The 17,101-nt window shown below is 29.3% G+C and overlaps 4 protein-coding genes across 4 annotated transcripts; 2 read left to right on the forward strand and 2 right to left on the reverse strand.

Annotated features, from left to right (window-relative positions):
* Positions 1-335: 335 nt before the first annotated feature.
* On the forward strand, positions 336-4,548 carry PGO_072830 (hypothetical protein, conserved; the record flags this gene model as incomplete). Its single annotated transcript, XM_028687156.1, has 8 exons — positions 336-2,410; positions 2,544-2,617; positions 2,762-2,874; positions 3,008-3,083; positions 3,280-3,388; positions 3,627-3,816; positions 4,085-4,243; positions 4,447-4,548. The coding sequence occupies 8 exons, from the start codon at positions 336-338 to the stop codon at positions 4,546-4,548; spliced, it is 2,898 nt and encodes a 965-aa protein (XP_028542957.1).
* Positions 4,549-5,278: 730 nt separating this feature from the next.
* PGO_072840 (diacylglycerol kinase) lies at positions 5,279-9,854 on the reverse strand (the record flags this gene model as incomplete). Its single annotated transcript, XM_028687157.1, has 2 exons — positions 5,279-5,318; positions 5,527-9,854. 2 exons carry the CDS (start codon positions 9,852-9,854, stop codon positions 5,279-5,281), a joined length of 4,368 nt encoding a protein of 1,455 aa, XP_028542958.1.
* A 2,071-nt stretch (positions 9,855-11,925) lies between these two features.
* PGO_072850 (peptidyl-prolyl cis-trans isomerase) lies at positions 11,926-14,533 on the reverse strand (the record flags this gene model as incomplete). The annotated part of the gene is made up of 4 exons (XM_028687158.1): positions 11,926-12,279; positions 12,483-12,544; positions 12,748-14,051; positions 14,412-14,533. 4 exons carry the CDS (start codon positions 14,531-14,533, stop codon positions 11,926-11,928), a joined length of 1,842 nt encoding a protein of 613 aa, XP_028542959.1.
* An 891-nt stretch (positions 14,534-15,424) lies between these two features.
* On the forward strand, positions 15,425-16,947 carry PGO_072860 (hypothetical protein, conserved; the record flags this gene model as incomplete). Its single annotated transcript, XM_028687159.1, has 3 exons — positions 15,425-16,336; positions 16,495-16,713; positions 16,834-16,947. 3 exons carry the CDS (start codon positions 15,425-15,427, stop codon positions 16,945-16,947), a joined length of 1,245 nt encoding a protein of 414 aa, XP_028542960.1.
* Between the last annotated feature and the right edge of the window lie 154 nt (positions 16,948-17,101).

Below are 17,101 nucleotides of genomic sequence, written 5' to 3' on the forward strand. Positions count from 1 at the left end.
AGGGAAAAAACAGAAAGGATCTATCTGATCGTGTCAAAATGGTGTAAACTGAATCTTATCATCCGCCTAAAGAATTTTTTTTTTTTTTTTTTTCTTTAAAAAAAAAGAAAATAGTGACAATCTCATTCGAATTATTACACAAAATTCAAACTGTTAAAGCATGCGAAATACATCGCGTCCAATTAAGTAGCAGTTCCGATCTTGGTAGAGATGAGGTAATTTTCTCACCAAGGTGTAAAATAAATGCAAACCCACATTTTTATCAACTAAGAAAAAAAAAGAAAGAATAACCCAAGGAGAGAGGATATGAGGAATGAACAAAAAAATTGCTATAGATGGGGGAAATTACTGCACACATATTTACTTCAAAAAAAAAAAAAACGGATTACAATGATAATGGTAATAGCGATGGTAATGATCATGACGATGAAAAGAGAACAAATGCTGCACATGAAGGGGAAAAGAATTTCCTTAACATGAATAATAAGTACGCAAAAAGTTATGTTACGCAAAATGATTATAATTATGATTATGTCATGGACGAATGTAATAAGGGAAAAAATTTTTATTTAAAAAATGAAAAAAAATGTTTTTATGAGGGAGGAAAAAATAATAAAATGGATTATGTACACAGTTTTGGAAAATATAACTGTTTGACAAATCGGAAGGAAAGGGAGGAATATGGAAAAAATGTTACAAGCAATGATAAGATGCATGTCAACATGGATAGCAACATGGATGGCTACATGAGTGATAGCATGAATGATAACATTAAACAAAGTACACATTCAGGGCATAATTTGAAAGGAAGCTTAAGTAAAAAAGATGATCAAATATATATTAACGTAAACCGTGGGGTGAGCAGAACAAATAAATCTACTGCAACATCTGGTAATGAAAACAGTTATGCTAATATGAACGAATGTAATAAAGGCTATTTTCAGAGAGCCAGAAATTATTACAGTAATAGCAAAGTGGGCATGAAATATGGAAATCTAAATTATTACAATAATTCAGATTACGTGAAAAGGGAGATGGTAGACCATTTTAAAAATCCTGAAGATGCTTATTCCGGTCAATACGGAAGAAGCACTCGAAACAATGATCAAAGTAGGAACTACCAAAAGGAGTCCTGTAGAAGAGAAAGAGCTGATCGATTCCATTATTACAACAATCAGAGAAATGACAGAGCACCAGAAAGGAGTGAAAGACACACAGATGAAGATACATATAGAGGTGGTCATCGATTTAGAATGTCACATTCGATTAAACCTTCTCATACCAGTGGTATGAATAAAAGTTATTCTAATTATTACCAAAAAAGGGAGGGAACTTGTAAAAATAATTATAATGGCAAAAGTGCCAATAATAGCAGCAATCATATTAACAGCAATAACAAAATCAGCAGAAGCAATGGCAACAACAGAAGTAACAATAGTAACGATGCTTATATGAAAGGAATGCAAAATGATCTAGGAAAAATTCGCACGGACGAATCGGAAAGCAAATGTGAAGAAAATTTTTTGCACACAAATGAGCCCCAGCCCAGTGAGAGAAACGTTATCCACCAATTTAATCAAAAGAACGAGAAATCAGAAGAACACTTTGGGCATAGTAATAATTGTGAAAATAATGGGATAATCAGTTCTATATCGTGCAATAATTATTTAAATAAATCCAATTCATTCAACACGGATATAAATGTTAGTAACATGGCTTCAGTTAAAAATGAAAATAAAAATTCACAAAATGGGCAGGACGATGTGCATACAGATACGAGAAGCAATGGTGCCATGGGAGCTCCAAATGATGAAGAGAATTCTCAAGGCGCAAAAAAGAATTTGAGAGAAAATGATAGTAGTAATAATGAAACCCCAAATGGAAATATGAACCAAAAGGATAATTTACTTACGGGAGGTGACGAAGTTACGAATGAGAAAATGAAAAAAATGAAGAGAGAAGAAGAAAAAAAAAAAGTTATGAATTGGAAGTTAGAGGAACAAACATTGCTTGAAGAAGGATTGAGAGTTTTTAAAGATTTAAAAAATTGTCCAGAAAAATGGAAAAAAGTTAGTGAAATTGTAAAGACGAAAAGTCCTGATGATTGCTTGAAGCGATTCCTTTATTGCAGATTCATCGTTATGAAGGAAAAGCAAAAGATAGAGAAAGAAAAAGAGGAAGAGATGAGACGAAAACAGGAGGAAGAATTGCGACAAGAACAGGAACGACAAAACAAATCTAATGAACAAAGTGAGGAATGTATTAATAATCCAAACGACGAGGAGCTTGATCAAGATATAGATAGTGATGACATGAATATAAATAATAACACGAACATCACAGGGAAAAGTCTTATACTAAACAATACCCAAATAAAAAATATATCACTATATAAGGCAGTGATGATGAAGTAAGAAGTTTATATAAAAATAATTGCATACACAATTTTTTCTAGTGACCACATTATGTTCTCGTATGCATACATTATATACGTGCACGAATACACTTTTTTTTTTTTTTTCTTCTTTTTTTTAATCCTCAAGGTTACAGCTAGTTTGCAATCGATGTTGCAATACTTTTGATGTTACAACAACGAGCAAGGATTCTCCCCAATTAGGTAAAATAGGAATTTTTATATCATGTACATTTGATGTGTCAAGCATATTTTTTTTTTTTCCTTTTTTTTTTTTTTGCATTTTCTCCCATTTAGCTATTTCATGAGATTTGCACTACCCTTTCCCCATCCTATTGAATAATGCAGTGTGTACATGTGCAAATTGCAACAACAGCGTGGTTGTTGAAGTGTATAGAAATATATGTTTTATGGAGAATAATTGCGTTTGCGTTTTGAAGTTTAACCAATGTTCATTAATGGTAAGACATAAGGGTTGATTCTGTATTATATATTATTTTTTACCATGTTGTAATTATTTTTTATTTTCTTCACTATTTTATTACTTTATTTTATTTGTTCGTTTTTTTTTTTTTTTTTTTTCTTCTATTTCAGGACCTGTTAAGCACTGATTTTAGCGTGAATTGCGAAAGTTGCGGGAGAAAAAGTATTCTGAAAAATGTCACCTCGGGTAAATTACACAAAATTATGAACTCTCAGCTCATCAGCTGAATGAATTCATTTCACGCGCATATAAATGCATGTTACACAGGTGGATGCTTGCACGATTGTGTTTGTACATGTACACGTATGCTGAAATGTGCCATCATCCATTCGTTCACTTGTTAAATCAGCTCCATTATATATATGAATACACACCTTGGCAGGTAAAGAAATATACATCAATTGTCAGAAATGTTTTACCAAGTTGGAGTTCAGATACAGGGATTTCTCGTTTGATGAAATAGCTAACGCTAACAATGCCGCCATAAAAAAGTAAAATTACGAATGCATGAATGTGTGTGCACACACACACGTGTGTAACGAATGAACATGCAACTTTCCACGTGCATGCACATGCATACGACCATGCACATACATATGACCATGCACATACATATGACCATGCACATACATACGACCATGCACATACATACGACAATGCACACACTGGTGGATACGTGCATTTACAGTTACACACGCACTTCACACGTACAATCCCCCCGCTTTGCAGAATCGACGAAATGATAAACAAACTATTCACCAAGAAAAAATCCACTAAGAAGGCCATTGCTGCACCGAACAATTTGAAAATAGAGAAATGTAAAAACGTCATAAAAGTAAATAATATAGAAGTAAAGGATGGTGCATGTAAACATTTTAAAAAATCACATCGTCTTTTTAAATTTCCCTGTTGTAATAAAGTTAGTTTTTCCACTTCATATCATTACATGCACACATTGGTGGGTACGTGATATGGAGGGGGGGGAGATATACATGTTTACGAAATCTTTTTTTTTTTTTTTTTTTTTTTTTTTTATATATGTGTACATTTCGTCAGGTTTGAGAAGGCAATTGCACACTCCGTTTCTTTTTACGTACCCAACCACGACCACCAGCATTTTGTATTTCTCTCAATTTTATTCAATTTTATTCAATTTTATAAAATTTTTTTTTTTTTTTTTTTTAAAGATATTTCCATGCCCAACTTGCCACGATTTAAATAGCAACCACGAGTGTGGCATTGCTACCCGGGTCATTTGTGGATTCTGCTTTCGCGAATTTAATGACGATGAAGAGTGTATATGCCAGCGAGATAAGAAAACGAAAAAAGGAGGAAACTTTTGGGAGGTATGAAAATTTTAAAAAATGCATTATAATGCACACAAACAAATTGCAGTTTAATGCGTGCGTGCGTGTGTGTATAATTTTTACGTGTACATGTTTTGTCTATGGACATGTATATATACATATGTACGAACATGTTTGTATTTACACGAATTTGTTTTTCTTCACACCCCTCTCACCTCTAATCACCAATTCAACTTTTGAAGGGAGGAAAAGGGTGCCGTAACGCAATCACGCTGAGCAAGAATGACTCGAAAAAGTATAAACTTTTAAACAGACAGACTGTGCAGAAGAAAAAGAAGAAATAGCGCAGACCCATTCTATACATCATGGGCGGAACGTATTTTATAAAATTTTGAACATTTACAAATGAGGAGCGTCATGCATGTGTGTATTCGTCTATATGTAACTCACGTATGTGTATATCTACGTGTATGCGTAGATGTGTGTGTACATATATGTATACATGCATGTGTATATATGTACATATTTAGTAACTTTAATTATTTTTTAAATACTCACCTTTTTTTTTTTTTTTTTTGGCTTCCAGCCAATTCCCATTGTTCACCCAATCCTATTTTTTAAACACATTTGCAAACTCAGCAAAATTCTCCTTTGTTGATTTCGTTTTTTCATTTATAACAATGTGTGATTATTTTTTAAAAGCCCAATTCAAAATGATATATGCGCATTTATATTTTTAGGGGGTATATTTTAGGGTAAAAGAAAAAGCGTTTAAAAAAAAAAAAAAAAAAAAAAAAATTCATAAACGGATAGGTAGAAAAGTGTATAAATATGACTAAATAAATAACTAAATGCATGTCTTTAAAAGACGCATGTTTGTATTCTCCAGCAACGATAATGTAATCATGCATAAACAAAAAAAAAAGGCGTGAACAAGAAAAAAGAAAAAAAATACAAAATAAATACGGTAAATAAAATGGAGTATTTGTTATAAGTGTGTAAAAAATAAATAAAATATGCATTTTAACAAAAAAAAAAAAAAAAAAAAAAAAAAAGTGTTTATCCAGGACTGCGTTAAATTGGATCCTTTGGAGACAAAAACAAACATTGGCATCTGCGAATGGGATAAAAAGGGGTATATAAACAACAAATGGGGAATGCAAGATGGGCAAAGGGGGGAATGTCAAACGGTGTACTTTTTGGGGAAGTGTTCTCTCGATTCATGCACACCCTTCTTTTTCTCTCTCGTTCTATATATATATATATTTTTTTTTTTTTTTTTTCTTTCTTTTTTTTGCATCTCTCACTCCGTTTTAACTTACTTATGGGTAAAATGCAATTTATGGATGTTGAGAAAACCTGGTTCCCCATCATACTGAAAATAAATTTTATTTTTATTCTGAATAAAAGTCTTATCTATTTTAACCTTAATTTCACTTCCCTGACATAACTTTATCGCTTTCGACATTCCAATCTGCACCTGAAGTAGGTGGAACATATTTCGAAATCCGATGACTTCAATGACTTTATCATCCATTTTCTGTTTCCTATACTTTTGCTTGTTTTTCTTTTGCCTATAAAAATCGAGCCTATATGATTTGTATATATTGCTACAATCAAACATATTGTCATTTGTGTGTACAGAAGGTTTTTTCTTCTCCTCTATGGAACTTTCTTCTCCTTCTTCTGGATGTTTTTGAGATGATGTATTCCCATTTTTGGAATTTTCGGAATGGGGATCTAGGTCTACCTTTTCTCCCTCGGCAGAATGCTTAGATGTGTCATGTATTAAAAATTCCTCAGTAACTTTTTCACTATTATAGAAAGTGGTTTTATCATTTATATTATTTGAAATGGTTCCATCATGATTTTTTTCATTGTGTACTACTTTATCGCGAGTTGAATGGCATAGAAAACTACTGTTGCTTGAACTATTAGTTGCTTTATTTTCCTCTACAAGTGATTTTCTGCCTTTTTTATTTCTTTTCTTTTTTTTATATTCTTCTTTTTGTCTATCAACATCTGAATAATAATTTTTCTCTTGTTCATCTTCTTTCCATATTTTAAGTCCCCCAAGAAAATAGGGTACATTTATTAAGCACACACTTTCTAAATCTTCATCAATTTTAACTTTTTTCCCATCACAGTAAAGTTTTATGTTTTTATTTAGCTTATATTTGTACGTATTAAAACAGAAATCCCTAAATCCTACTTCTCCGTATAATATTTTATTACCTATTCGACTATTAAAAAAGTGGGGAAATTTTTTCCTAATATTATCAAAATGCAAGGCTAATCTCGATATAATTCCAATGTCAAAATAGTTTATAAAACTGTTGTTTAGAATTAAGTTATTATCTAAATCATATGCTTTCATATTCCATACATCTACGTATTCATTTTTACAATCTTTTACTTTATTTAAATATACAAGTGGGTCATTATTATACCCGCACCCCCATCCTAAACTGTAGCTTAAATCATTTCCAGTACCTAAAGGCAATATGCTTATAGGTGTATTTGATATGTAAGATTGGAGTGTAGGTTTCAAGTTATACATTTCTTTATCTTCTCCTGTAATAACATTATTTATGATGTCATTCTCTTCACATATGTTATGATAATTTTTTTCATTTCTTTTTTCTTTCGGATAAGCAATTTTATAATAATTATCAATTTTGTAAATGATATTATTTTCATCACTTTTATAAGAATCTAATTGTCCTAAATTTAGATGTTCTTCATTTCTCCGATTTCCCTTTCCTTTTAAATTCTCTTGTTCAACTTTTTCCAAATGTGCTAAATGTTCCCCATTGCAGATGCATAAGGGAGGGCGACAATCACTATTACAGCTTCCATCATTAACTAAACTGTTATTATTACTGCAGTTAGAATTGAATACATTATTATATTGTTTATTGTCTATTGTGTATGTATTCTCCTCTCCAGTTGTTCCATTTGTTTCATATGCTTGGTTCGTCATATTTGCATCATTAAAATAGGATGTGAAGTTTTCATTTATTTTGGTTTTCATTGAGGAACAACTAGTTACCTTTTCCTTATAATCATGATATAAAATATTGTAATACATTTTATCATTTTCTGTACCCTTGGAAGAAGAATAAAGATATTCATTATTTTCAGTATAATTACTATGTATCATAGTATTGCTATTATAATATTTTTCTATCATTGAATTCCCATTCTGAAAGCTTTTCAATGTACTTTCCTTCCATCCATCCTTATCATCTCCTCCTCCCTTAACACAGTCTTCTCCACCATTTCCAATATTAGTTCCTTTTTCTCGATCATTTCCAATATACGTTCCTATTTCTCCACCATTTTCAATATAAGTTCCTTTTTCTCCAACGTGTTCACTATTTGCATATATTTTTTCTCCCTTTTCATCGTTAGTATCATGTTTACCATTTTTCTTCTTATTAAAATTTTTAAACTTTTCATGCATATATAAATATTTCCCATTAGTGCACTTGGCTTCAGTTCCCCTTTTGTCGGGATCGTTTGGGACGGTCCCCCCTGGGCCTGAACTGTTCATTTCACTGCTCATTTCGTTATGCATATTTCCTCCTCCACTTAAGTTATTTTCATCACTGTTTATTCTACTGTTAATATTTGCATTCATATCTGTGTTTCCATCCAAGTGGTATATTCCGTTGTAGGTTCTTCCTGCATGTGATTTATCCTTATGATGAATTTCATCAGGGAGTTGACCCAAAACACCACTGAAAACACACTTTCCAGATGCACACAATGTAGTTGGATCATCTATTCGTCTACTTCCTGTAAATCTTCTGCTCATTTTCAATTTAGAATTTTCACTGTTATTTTCCCCCCACATGTGTGCTTCACAAAGATCATTTTCAAAATATGTTTCTGCATTTTCCTCACTTATATGACCAGAATCATTATCTGTATTAAATGTATTTTTTTCACTCCTTTTTTTTAAAAAAAATGTTATTGGTTTTTTGGACTGAGACGTAATATTATTTGTCCATTTTTTTCTAAAAGCATCTTTATTGTGTTTCAATTTTGCAGTAATATTCATAATGGTTTTATTTAAAAATGTACTTTTAGTATAACTATAATATTGTTCACTTTTGTTTTCATTACTGCATAGTTTATTATTTTTTTTCTTCATTTTTCCCTGTTCTATTGCAAATGATACTTGTTTTGAAAAAAATTTTAATAATGTGTCAACGAAAATGCTTATAGTTCCATCTCCTCCACACAGTAAGAGAATAACCTTATTTAAGTATAACATTTCTTTATACATGTTAAGGGCACTTAAAACATTTTTTTCATTTTTTATGCTTATAATTTGTAACGGGTTAAAATACATCAACAGTTGTTGATATAATTTTTTTCCCGCTTGACCTCCACTTTTTACATTTACAAAAATTAGAAGAAATTTGTCACTACTTTTTATTTCATAAATTGGTAAATGAATAGGGAAAAAATTTAACAAAAAATTTGCGTGTACCGGTATCACATGTTTCTTTGTTTTATTAGCATTTTTAAATTTCCTAATTTTGTTAAATTTATGAAAATCATTTACGTAATCCAAATATAACACTTCATCTGTATTTTTTAAAGTGGTAGAACAATGACCTCCTTTCTCTTTCTCCTTCTCTTTCATTACACCTTCGTTAGGTTTCTTTTCACAATGATTACTCGTGTCCTCATCTTCCCCGTCATCCTTTATGGTAACATTAAATTTATTGCAACTGTAGCTAAGAAGCACTTCATCATTAGTTATTTCAGATTCTTTCACGAGATGGTAGGCGTGGGTTAAGAAATCTATTAAAATATTTTCTTTAATTGATACTTCATACGGGTAAAGTATATATTTTCTATTTCCATAAGTGCATAATGCATCTTTTACTTGATTTTTACCACGTGTATTTTTTCTTTTATCTGAAATTTTAGCTATACAATGGACATGAAAATATTTATTACACCATATACAGTTGTATATGTATTGTTTCACAAATGGAGGAAAAGAAAAGTAAGAAAATTTTTTATTACAAATGTCACATTTATTATTCCACAAACAATTCCTAATTTTTATAAATTTGTGTTTATTTTTAAAAAAAACACTAGTTTTACAGCTCATTAAATTAGAGTTCGGTGCACATTCTATGTGGCATTTATTTCTACACACAACGCATTCGAAAATATCTTTTTTATAAAAAATAAATGAATATATACTTTCATTGCACACATTACATAATTCTGTTCTGCTTATGCTTTTCAAATCGAATATATGAGGACTGTACGATATGTAGTAAAATTCGTTATTCCCTTTTTCTCCATCTGTGTGTTCACATAGTTTTGAAAAATCTGGTTCAGTTATTTTTGCTTCTTCATTTGGGAAAGAACATTTCTCATTATCTATTAATTTCTCATCTTTGTTGTTATTTTTTCGTACATTATTTAGCTGTATATATATACTAATCTTTTTCTTCTTTTTATTTTTTCGCTTTGCAAAAATGATGCTAATAAGTATTATGCATAAACAAAGTGTTAATTTTAAAATGCCAATTCCTAACAAATATTCTTTGCATTTATTTAAAATCGTCAGAAGAATATTTATATAGACATTTTTGTCTACATATGCAAAATCTTCCATTTCTTATGAATCTTAATATGACAACGGGTTTTTGCGGGACGTATGCGTTCCTGCTCCGTTTTGCATTTTAGAACCCTAAACCCTTCCCTTACACGGGGCTGTAAGACCTTTTTTGTGTCTAATGCACGTCTATGTGTTCCTTGCCAACACGTCTACTTATCTTCTAAGTCTTCTATTCTTCCAAGTCTTCTCTTCTTTCAAGTCTATTTCTCTTTTTTCTCTTCCCTGATTGTCCATAACTATCACGTACCAACAGAAATTATCAAGTGTGCCCCTTTTTTCTCTGTCGGGATTTTTATTTTTTTTTTCTTGGAGCTAAAAATGTATTATTTTGTAAAAACGCATTTCATTAATGCATTGTATGGTGAACCTCAAGATTTATGCATATTGAAAAGCGTTAAAACGAAAACAGAAAAACAGAAGAGCAGAAGAGCAGAAGAGCAGAAAGAATGAAGCGTGATGAAGAAAAAACGGGGAAGGAATGAACCTAGTGGAAAAACAGACACATGGCAGGACGGAAAAAAAAAAAAAAAAATAAACTATCCAGTTAAATAAACAATTTTAAACAAAATATTTATCCCTTTATTTCACAACAAATAATAATTTTTTCTTGAATATTTCTACACTTATTTTTTTTCTTCTTTTTTAAAATAGTTTATATATACTTTTCTCTTTCTGTAAAAAATTAGGGCGTAACATACTATTCAGTGAAATAGTTTAATTCGATTATTCACCTCTTCAACCTAGCTATTTGCATGGTGTTTTAGGTGTATTTACTAGTGTATATGTAGTATGTACACAAAACGGTGTGAATAAATACTACATGTACATATATATATATATATATTTATATATATACCTTCGACGTTCCCTTTTCTACGATTTTGCTAATTTCACGACACTTGAATATACATAAATTTAAGTTGTTCTTCAATGAATAATAACTTGAAAAAAAAAAAAAAATTATGACATATTGTTATTTCATCACTAATTCAGCTTTGTAGTATTATATATTTTCTACTTTTTCCACTTAGAATCTAAATACGGTAAAAATAGAAGGAAAAAATAAAATTAAAAAAAGTAATAAATAAAAGTACCGTTTAACATAAAATAAAATGTGAAAAAGAATTTAAATGTATAAAAAAAAAAAAAAAAAAAAAAAAAAAAAAGCTCATTCCAAATGTTAGTAAAAAATTTTTTTTTTTTTTTTTTTTTTTTTTTTTTAAATTAAAAAAAAAAAAATTTCCATTTTTTTTTTTTTTTTTTGAATTTTGTCATACAAGAAAAATGATTTATAAAAAAGTAAAGAATTTGAACAAAAATGATTGCAACTAATACATCGGAATTTAAAATACAAACATATTTTTTATGAAGGAAAAAAGCTTGTGTTGGGAAATTTGGGGGGGGTGGGGGGGGGGGGAGTTAGTAAAATGAATATGGGGGACAAGAAAAGAAAAAAAAAACAAAACAAAGCAAAAATAACACATTCTCTAATGAAGAATTTACCAAAAAAAAAAAAAAAAAAAAAAAAAAGAAAAAAAAAAAAAAAAAAAAAAAAAAAAAAATTTAGAAAAAAAAAAAAAAAAAAAAAAAAAAAAAAAAAAAAAAAAAAAAAAAAAAACAAAAAAAAAAAAAAAAAATAAAAAAAAAATGGAGGAAAAAAAAAAAAAAAAAAAACAAAACAAAGCAAAAATAACACATTCTCTAATGAAGAATTTACCAAAAAAAAAAAAAAAAGGAAAACAAAGGAAGAACGAACGAACAAAGAAAATGACAAAATTTTGGAAAAAAAAAAAAAAAAAAAAATATTAGGGTAAATATCACCCCATAGCATATATTGTAAAACAATACATTGCACTGTTATATATATATACACATGACATTTTTACAAATGCTGTCGAAAAAAAATATTCACAAAAAAAAAAAAAAAAAAAATGCAAAAAATGTAAGCAGCACTTTGTGCCTTTTTTATTCTGATGAATATTATATACAATCTAATAAAAAAAAAAAAAAAACTTTTTATCTATTTCTTTTTTTTTGATCTCAAAATAACATTATGTATTTTCTAATTCTACCAACAGGAAAAATTCATTCTACTGATCTGTTTCGATTTTGAGAATGTTTCCTTTTTCAAAACATTTAAGTTAGGTTTACTTAATTCCTCCTTACTATTAACTGATTGGGTAGCAGCAGCAGTAGCAGTATTTGATGTTGTTGCACTCTTCTTAAAATTGTCCCATTTTATATATTTACCAATGCTATCATTTTTATTTTGAACATATTTTTCATCATCTATGTAGCTTTCTGTATTATGCTCCTTATAGTCTTTCTTTTCTTCCTTTTTTTTTAAATTTCCTTTCATTTCTTTTACAACATCTTTAAATGGGTTTGTGTAAATAATCACTTCATTCAGTATATGTTGTGTCTACGAAAGGGATGAAAATTGAATGTATAGACACACGGATGGATATATATATTGAAATACATACACGGAGGTACAACATGCCCCAATGCGTGTGGGAATGTGTACATTTATACATGTATATATTGATTAAATTGTATGTCCTAATTTGATCGCTGCCTAATTTTTTTTCTTTTTTTTTCCCCTATTCTTTTATATATTATTACATCACTGTTTGCAGTTGAGTCCAAATTTTTTAATTTCCTTAAGGTTTCATTTCCTCCTACGACTGAATGGGGAAAGAAAAAGGAACATATAAAGTGGCGAGATAAAAATTATTTAATAATGTGTAGAACAAAATGATGCAAATTAAAAGGAAAAAAATAAAAAAACTTTTAGCATATTGATCAAAATTTGTTTAAACATATTCGAAATGTTTTCTTTTTTCAAGAATTGTACATATTGTTTTCATAAGGAGACATGTATCCTCACCCTTTCCTACGCAAGCATCACGTGTTTTGTGTTCCTCGGATAAGCAAATATAAAACATATTTGAGTACTTTTGATTGTAATACCTAAAGAGATATATATTTCCAAAACATGTTTTCTCCACGGTATGTTTATTATCATTGTATTTTATATATTTAATTTCTACATCACTATCATTGTCACTATTTACTGTCATTAATGATTCTTTAAATTTATGTATAACGGTTTCATCCTTTATTTTCTTTAATTTATGCTTTTTTAATTTTTTTCTCCAATAAAATCCGGATGCAGCAGAATGGTAATTGTTTTTACTAGAACCAAAATAAACAATGTCATCTCTTTTATCTTTTTTAAAAATGTCAGTTTTGTCATAATATTTATACTCACTTAATAATAAAAAATTGTGGCATAATTGAGGATATGTCGATGCGTTTAATTCTATATTGATCATACCTAGGTCAGTTATTAATCTCACATAACTATTCTTTTTGTTTTTTCTAACATGTTCATATATTAAATCGTGAACTTGAGTTTCTGAAAGATAAATAAAACTATTTTTGTATGTAACATTCGATATAGTTGAAGTTACACTTTGTGCCAGTTTATTATCACTATAATTTTCACATTTTATTTTTATTTCATTTTCGCTACTGTCATCATCTTCATCATCAAATTGGGATAATGCAACATTTTTCCCATCGCTTTTCATTTGTTTTTCATTTATTCCTTTTTCATTTGGAGTTGTATTTTGTTCGATCTGCTTCCCTCCATCTCCTTCCTCTATTTTGACATGTTCATATTTCTTGTCACCATATTTTGCTTCCCCTCTTTGTTTCTTTACTTCTTGTAAGATATTCATAATTGCCCCGTTTCCCTGAATCGACTGGGACTTTATTTTTTTCGTCTGAACAAAATTTTGACTAAGTTCATTCATATTGGCAACTTTATTCAACGGATCTTGTAAGACAATTAAATCTGTTTTGTCCATGGGGTCATGAGTAATTGGATCAAACATATCTTTTTTGTTATGAAATAATTTAAATATTTCTGATGAATATACATTCCCTGTTTTTTTATTTAAAATAATTTTTGAATGTTGATTAAAATACTTTCTCGTTATAGGACATATGTATTCATTATTATGTTTGTAAAAGTTTGCCTTAATTAAATTTTTTATGTCAATAGTTGCTTCCATTTTTTTCCCTTCCTCTTTTATCATGGCCATTTTTTCCAAAACGCTTTTTTTATCATATAGTCTTCCATCTTCATCACAGTATGGTTCACTAAAGGGTCTTAAGCTTATGCAGCTAAAAATGGGGTGAGGGAATTCGTGGTCAAATAATGAATACTAAACCAAATGGGGTTCAGGAATACACACACATACACAAACGTTCCTTTAGATGTACGTATATGCACATAATCTCATAAATACATATTTGTCATGTAAGCAAATCTATAATGCAATTAAAAAAAAAAAAAAAAAAAAAAAAGGCTCCAAACGTGTGTATGTATAAAATTGTCATCTGAACACATTCATATAATGTATTCATGTATTTATATATATACATTTATGCAAAATGACTTTTTTCACGACTCAAAATGTGTAGCTACTTTTTTTTTTTGTTCTTGGACAGCATAACATATATATGTAAAATAATATTTCTCACCAATAATTAAATGGGAGGAAGGTTGAGTTCTTGGATTTCTGCTGTTTCTTTATCAAGGCATCTCTTCTATACTCTGATTGTAAAATGTATAACTTATCTTTGCTGTGTTTATGTTTCCCCATTGTTTTTTGGCCAAATGGAAGCTTTCATTTCGTAAATTTTAACAACTTAAAATTTGTATAAAATATGCTCCACAATTTTTTGATTTTCCACTTTTAAGGTGTTACAATTTTGCTTCAGGGCTGAAAATGTCATTGCAAAGTTTTGTTCATATCGTTTCGCTTCGTTCGCGTTAACTGGAATATTGTCACAAACCAGAATGTATTGTATCCCTGCTACAAAATTTTTTAATTGTGCCTTGTATCATTTGGAACTTCTCCGTAATTATCTCCTTATGTAAACATATATATTTTGATGTATAATGCGTTACATGCATGTACATATTTTTTTTTTTTTTTTTTTTTTTTTTTTCCAAATTCAACTAGCCACGTTTTGCTCCACAACAATGGCAGTTGCATAAACCCCAAGATAATTAAAAAGGGGGAAGTGCAATATTATAAGATTTGTATGTAGGAACCCTATTTTACCATCAGTATTTTACTAGTACATAACGTTTTAGAAATTGTGATAATTTATGCATTTAACTGTATTAGGATTGGCTACATGCATATATACATAAACACATACATACGTGTTTTACATTTTTTTTTTTTTTTCAACATTTTAAAACTTCTACCGTTTCACTTTTTCACCCATTGAATCCTTTTTTTTAAAATGAACCGCATATAACGCTTTAAAAGAGTTTGAGAAAATAGAAAAACCGACTTTTGTTTTTCTATTTAAGGCCTTTCAGTAGAAGCTCTGTCACACTTTCTTATGCAAGTACGCAAAAGGACATTAAGTTTAAAGCTGTGATTTACGCATTTTCACTTGAAAATGTGAAGAAAAGGAACATTTGTTTGCACATACACACACGCATACATGACAGAGTATACATACAATTGCAGACCCTTATGGTAAAATCGGTTGACTTAAACATCTCTTCATATGACACATCGAATGAATATAGCGGCTTGTTCATTGGAAATATATTTAGTGAAATTCAAGATGAAATAAAAAACGAGAATGATACTCAAGAGTTTAAAAACCGAAATATTTCTGCAGAATTTAGCAATGGAAAAATATATAATAGTAAAGCCACAAAGGCGGCAAAATTCTTTGCTCCTGATAGGAAAATAAATATAGAAGAATATGTAAGTTTTGTAAACGATAAAAAGAATGAATACAAAAAAAAAAAGAAGGAATATGTCATTGAATACATTAATAAAAAAAAAATAAAAAAATTTCATTATCAAGACATGGAATTTTTATTTAAAAGGTATTATCAATTTTTAGATTTTCAAGAAAAGTGTGTATTATGCAACAGTTATTTGTCTTTCCCACATTTATATCTTAAGAAACATTTGAAAAAAAGGTATAAAGGGGATGAAGAAACAGAAGAACAAATGAGTGACAAAGAAGTTACTTATAAATACCAACATAAGAGTAATAATACTACTAACTGTTTTTATTCACCTTTTTGTGAATGCTTAGAAAAAATTGAACACTCAAAGCAATACCTAAGTGATAAAAAGAATGGATGTTACATAGACATGATTCATTTTTTAAAACAAAATGCGTCATCCTTTTCTTCGAATGTAAAAAAAAATATTATTATAAAGGAATTTACCAAAAATGTAAAATTTACAGAATTTTATAAGTACAATTCTGTAAATGAAAATTATTTGAGTAGTTTTCATGTTAAAAGCATTGATAATGCTGATACAAAATATATAAACATATGTAGATATCTTGAAAAGCCTCAGCTAACTGCTGAACATGTAAAGTCTTTAAATAGTCATGCCCATGCTTTTACCCCCCTTTTTGTAAGACATATTAACGCTTTGGATATAAAGCTGTTCTTTTTTTTTCTTTATTTTGTTTGATTTTTACACCCTGGATGTGTATGTAAAAAAAAAAGGGAACCCCATGTTTCGTTTCCCCCCCCTTATCAAGTCATATTTCCATTTCCCCTACTTTTTAGAAAATTCACAAACCCAGTACCCTTTTAACAACAGTTGAAAAAAAGCTTTTAATTGAATGCCTAAAAGTGATTAAGAAGATATTTGTTTATGACAAAATAGACAAGTTGACAGTTATAATTTTTTGTTATCTAAGCAATTTATACAACCTTGTTATGCGCCTACATGCAGAATGCATTTTGAGTTGCTACTCAAAAAAACATTTCGAATTTTTCTTATACGTAAGTATTCAAAATTTTTTACATTTAGAATGTTCATCCAGGCTTTACATGTGTTTTTAAATGTTGTACATGAATTTGCACACCTCAATTTTAATCCCTTCCCTTCTATTTCTCCTACAGTATCTCTTTCAAAAGAACACGGTTTACACTAGACAAATGAAAATACTAGTTATGAAAATCTATAAAATCGGGAATGAACATGATGACTCAAATGAGGATCACCACGATTTCTAGCTGCATTTTGTTTAGTTTTAACAGCTGTTTATTATTAAGATTTTCTTTTGTATTTTCCTTTGTTTATTCAATTTACCCATTTATTTTGTTTAAGTGTGCATTTTTTTTTCTTTTTTTTTTTTTTTTTAGCTATTCGTTTTTGTATTTAAAAAAG

The sequence above is a fragment of the Plasmodium gonderi genome (genome assembly GCF_002157705.1).
Source record: "Plasmodium gonderi DNA, contig: Chr07, whole genome shotgun sequence".
Taxonomy (NCBI): Eukaryota; Apicomplexa; class Aconoidasida; order Haemosporida; family Plasmodiidae; genus Plasmodium; species Plasmodium gonderi.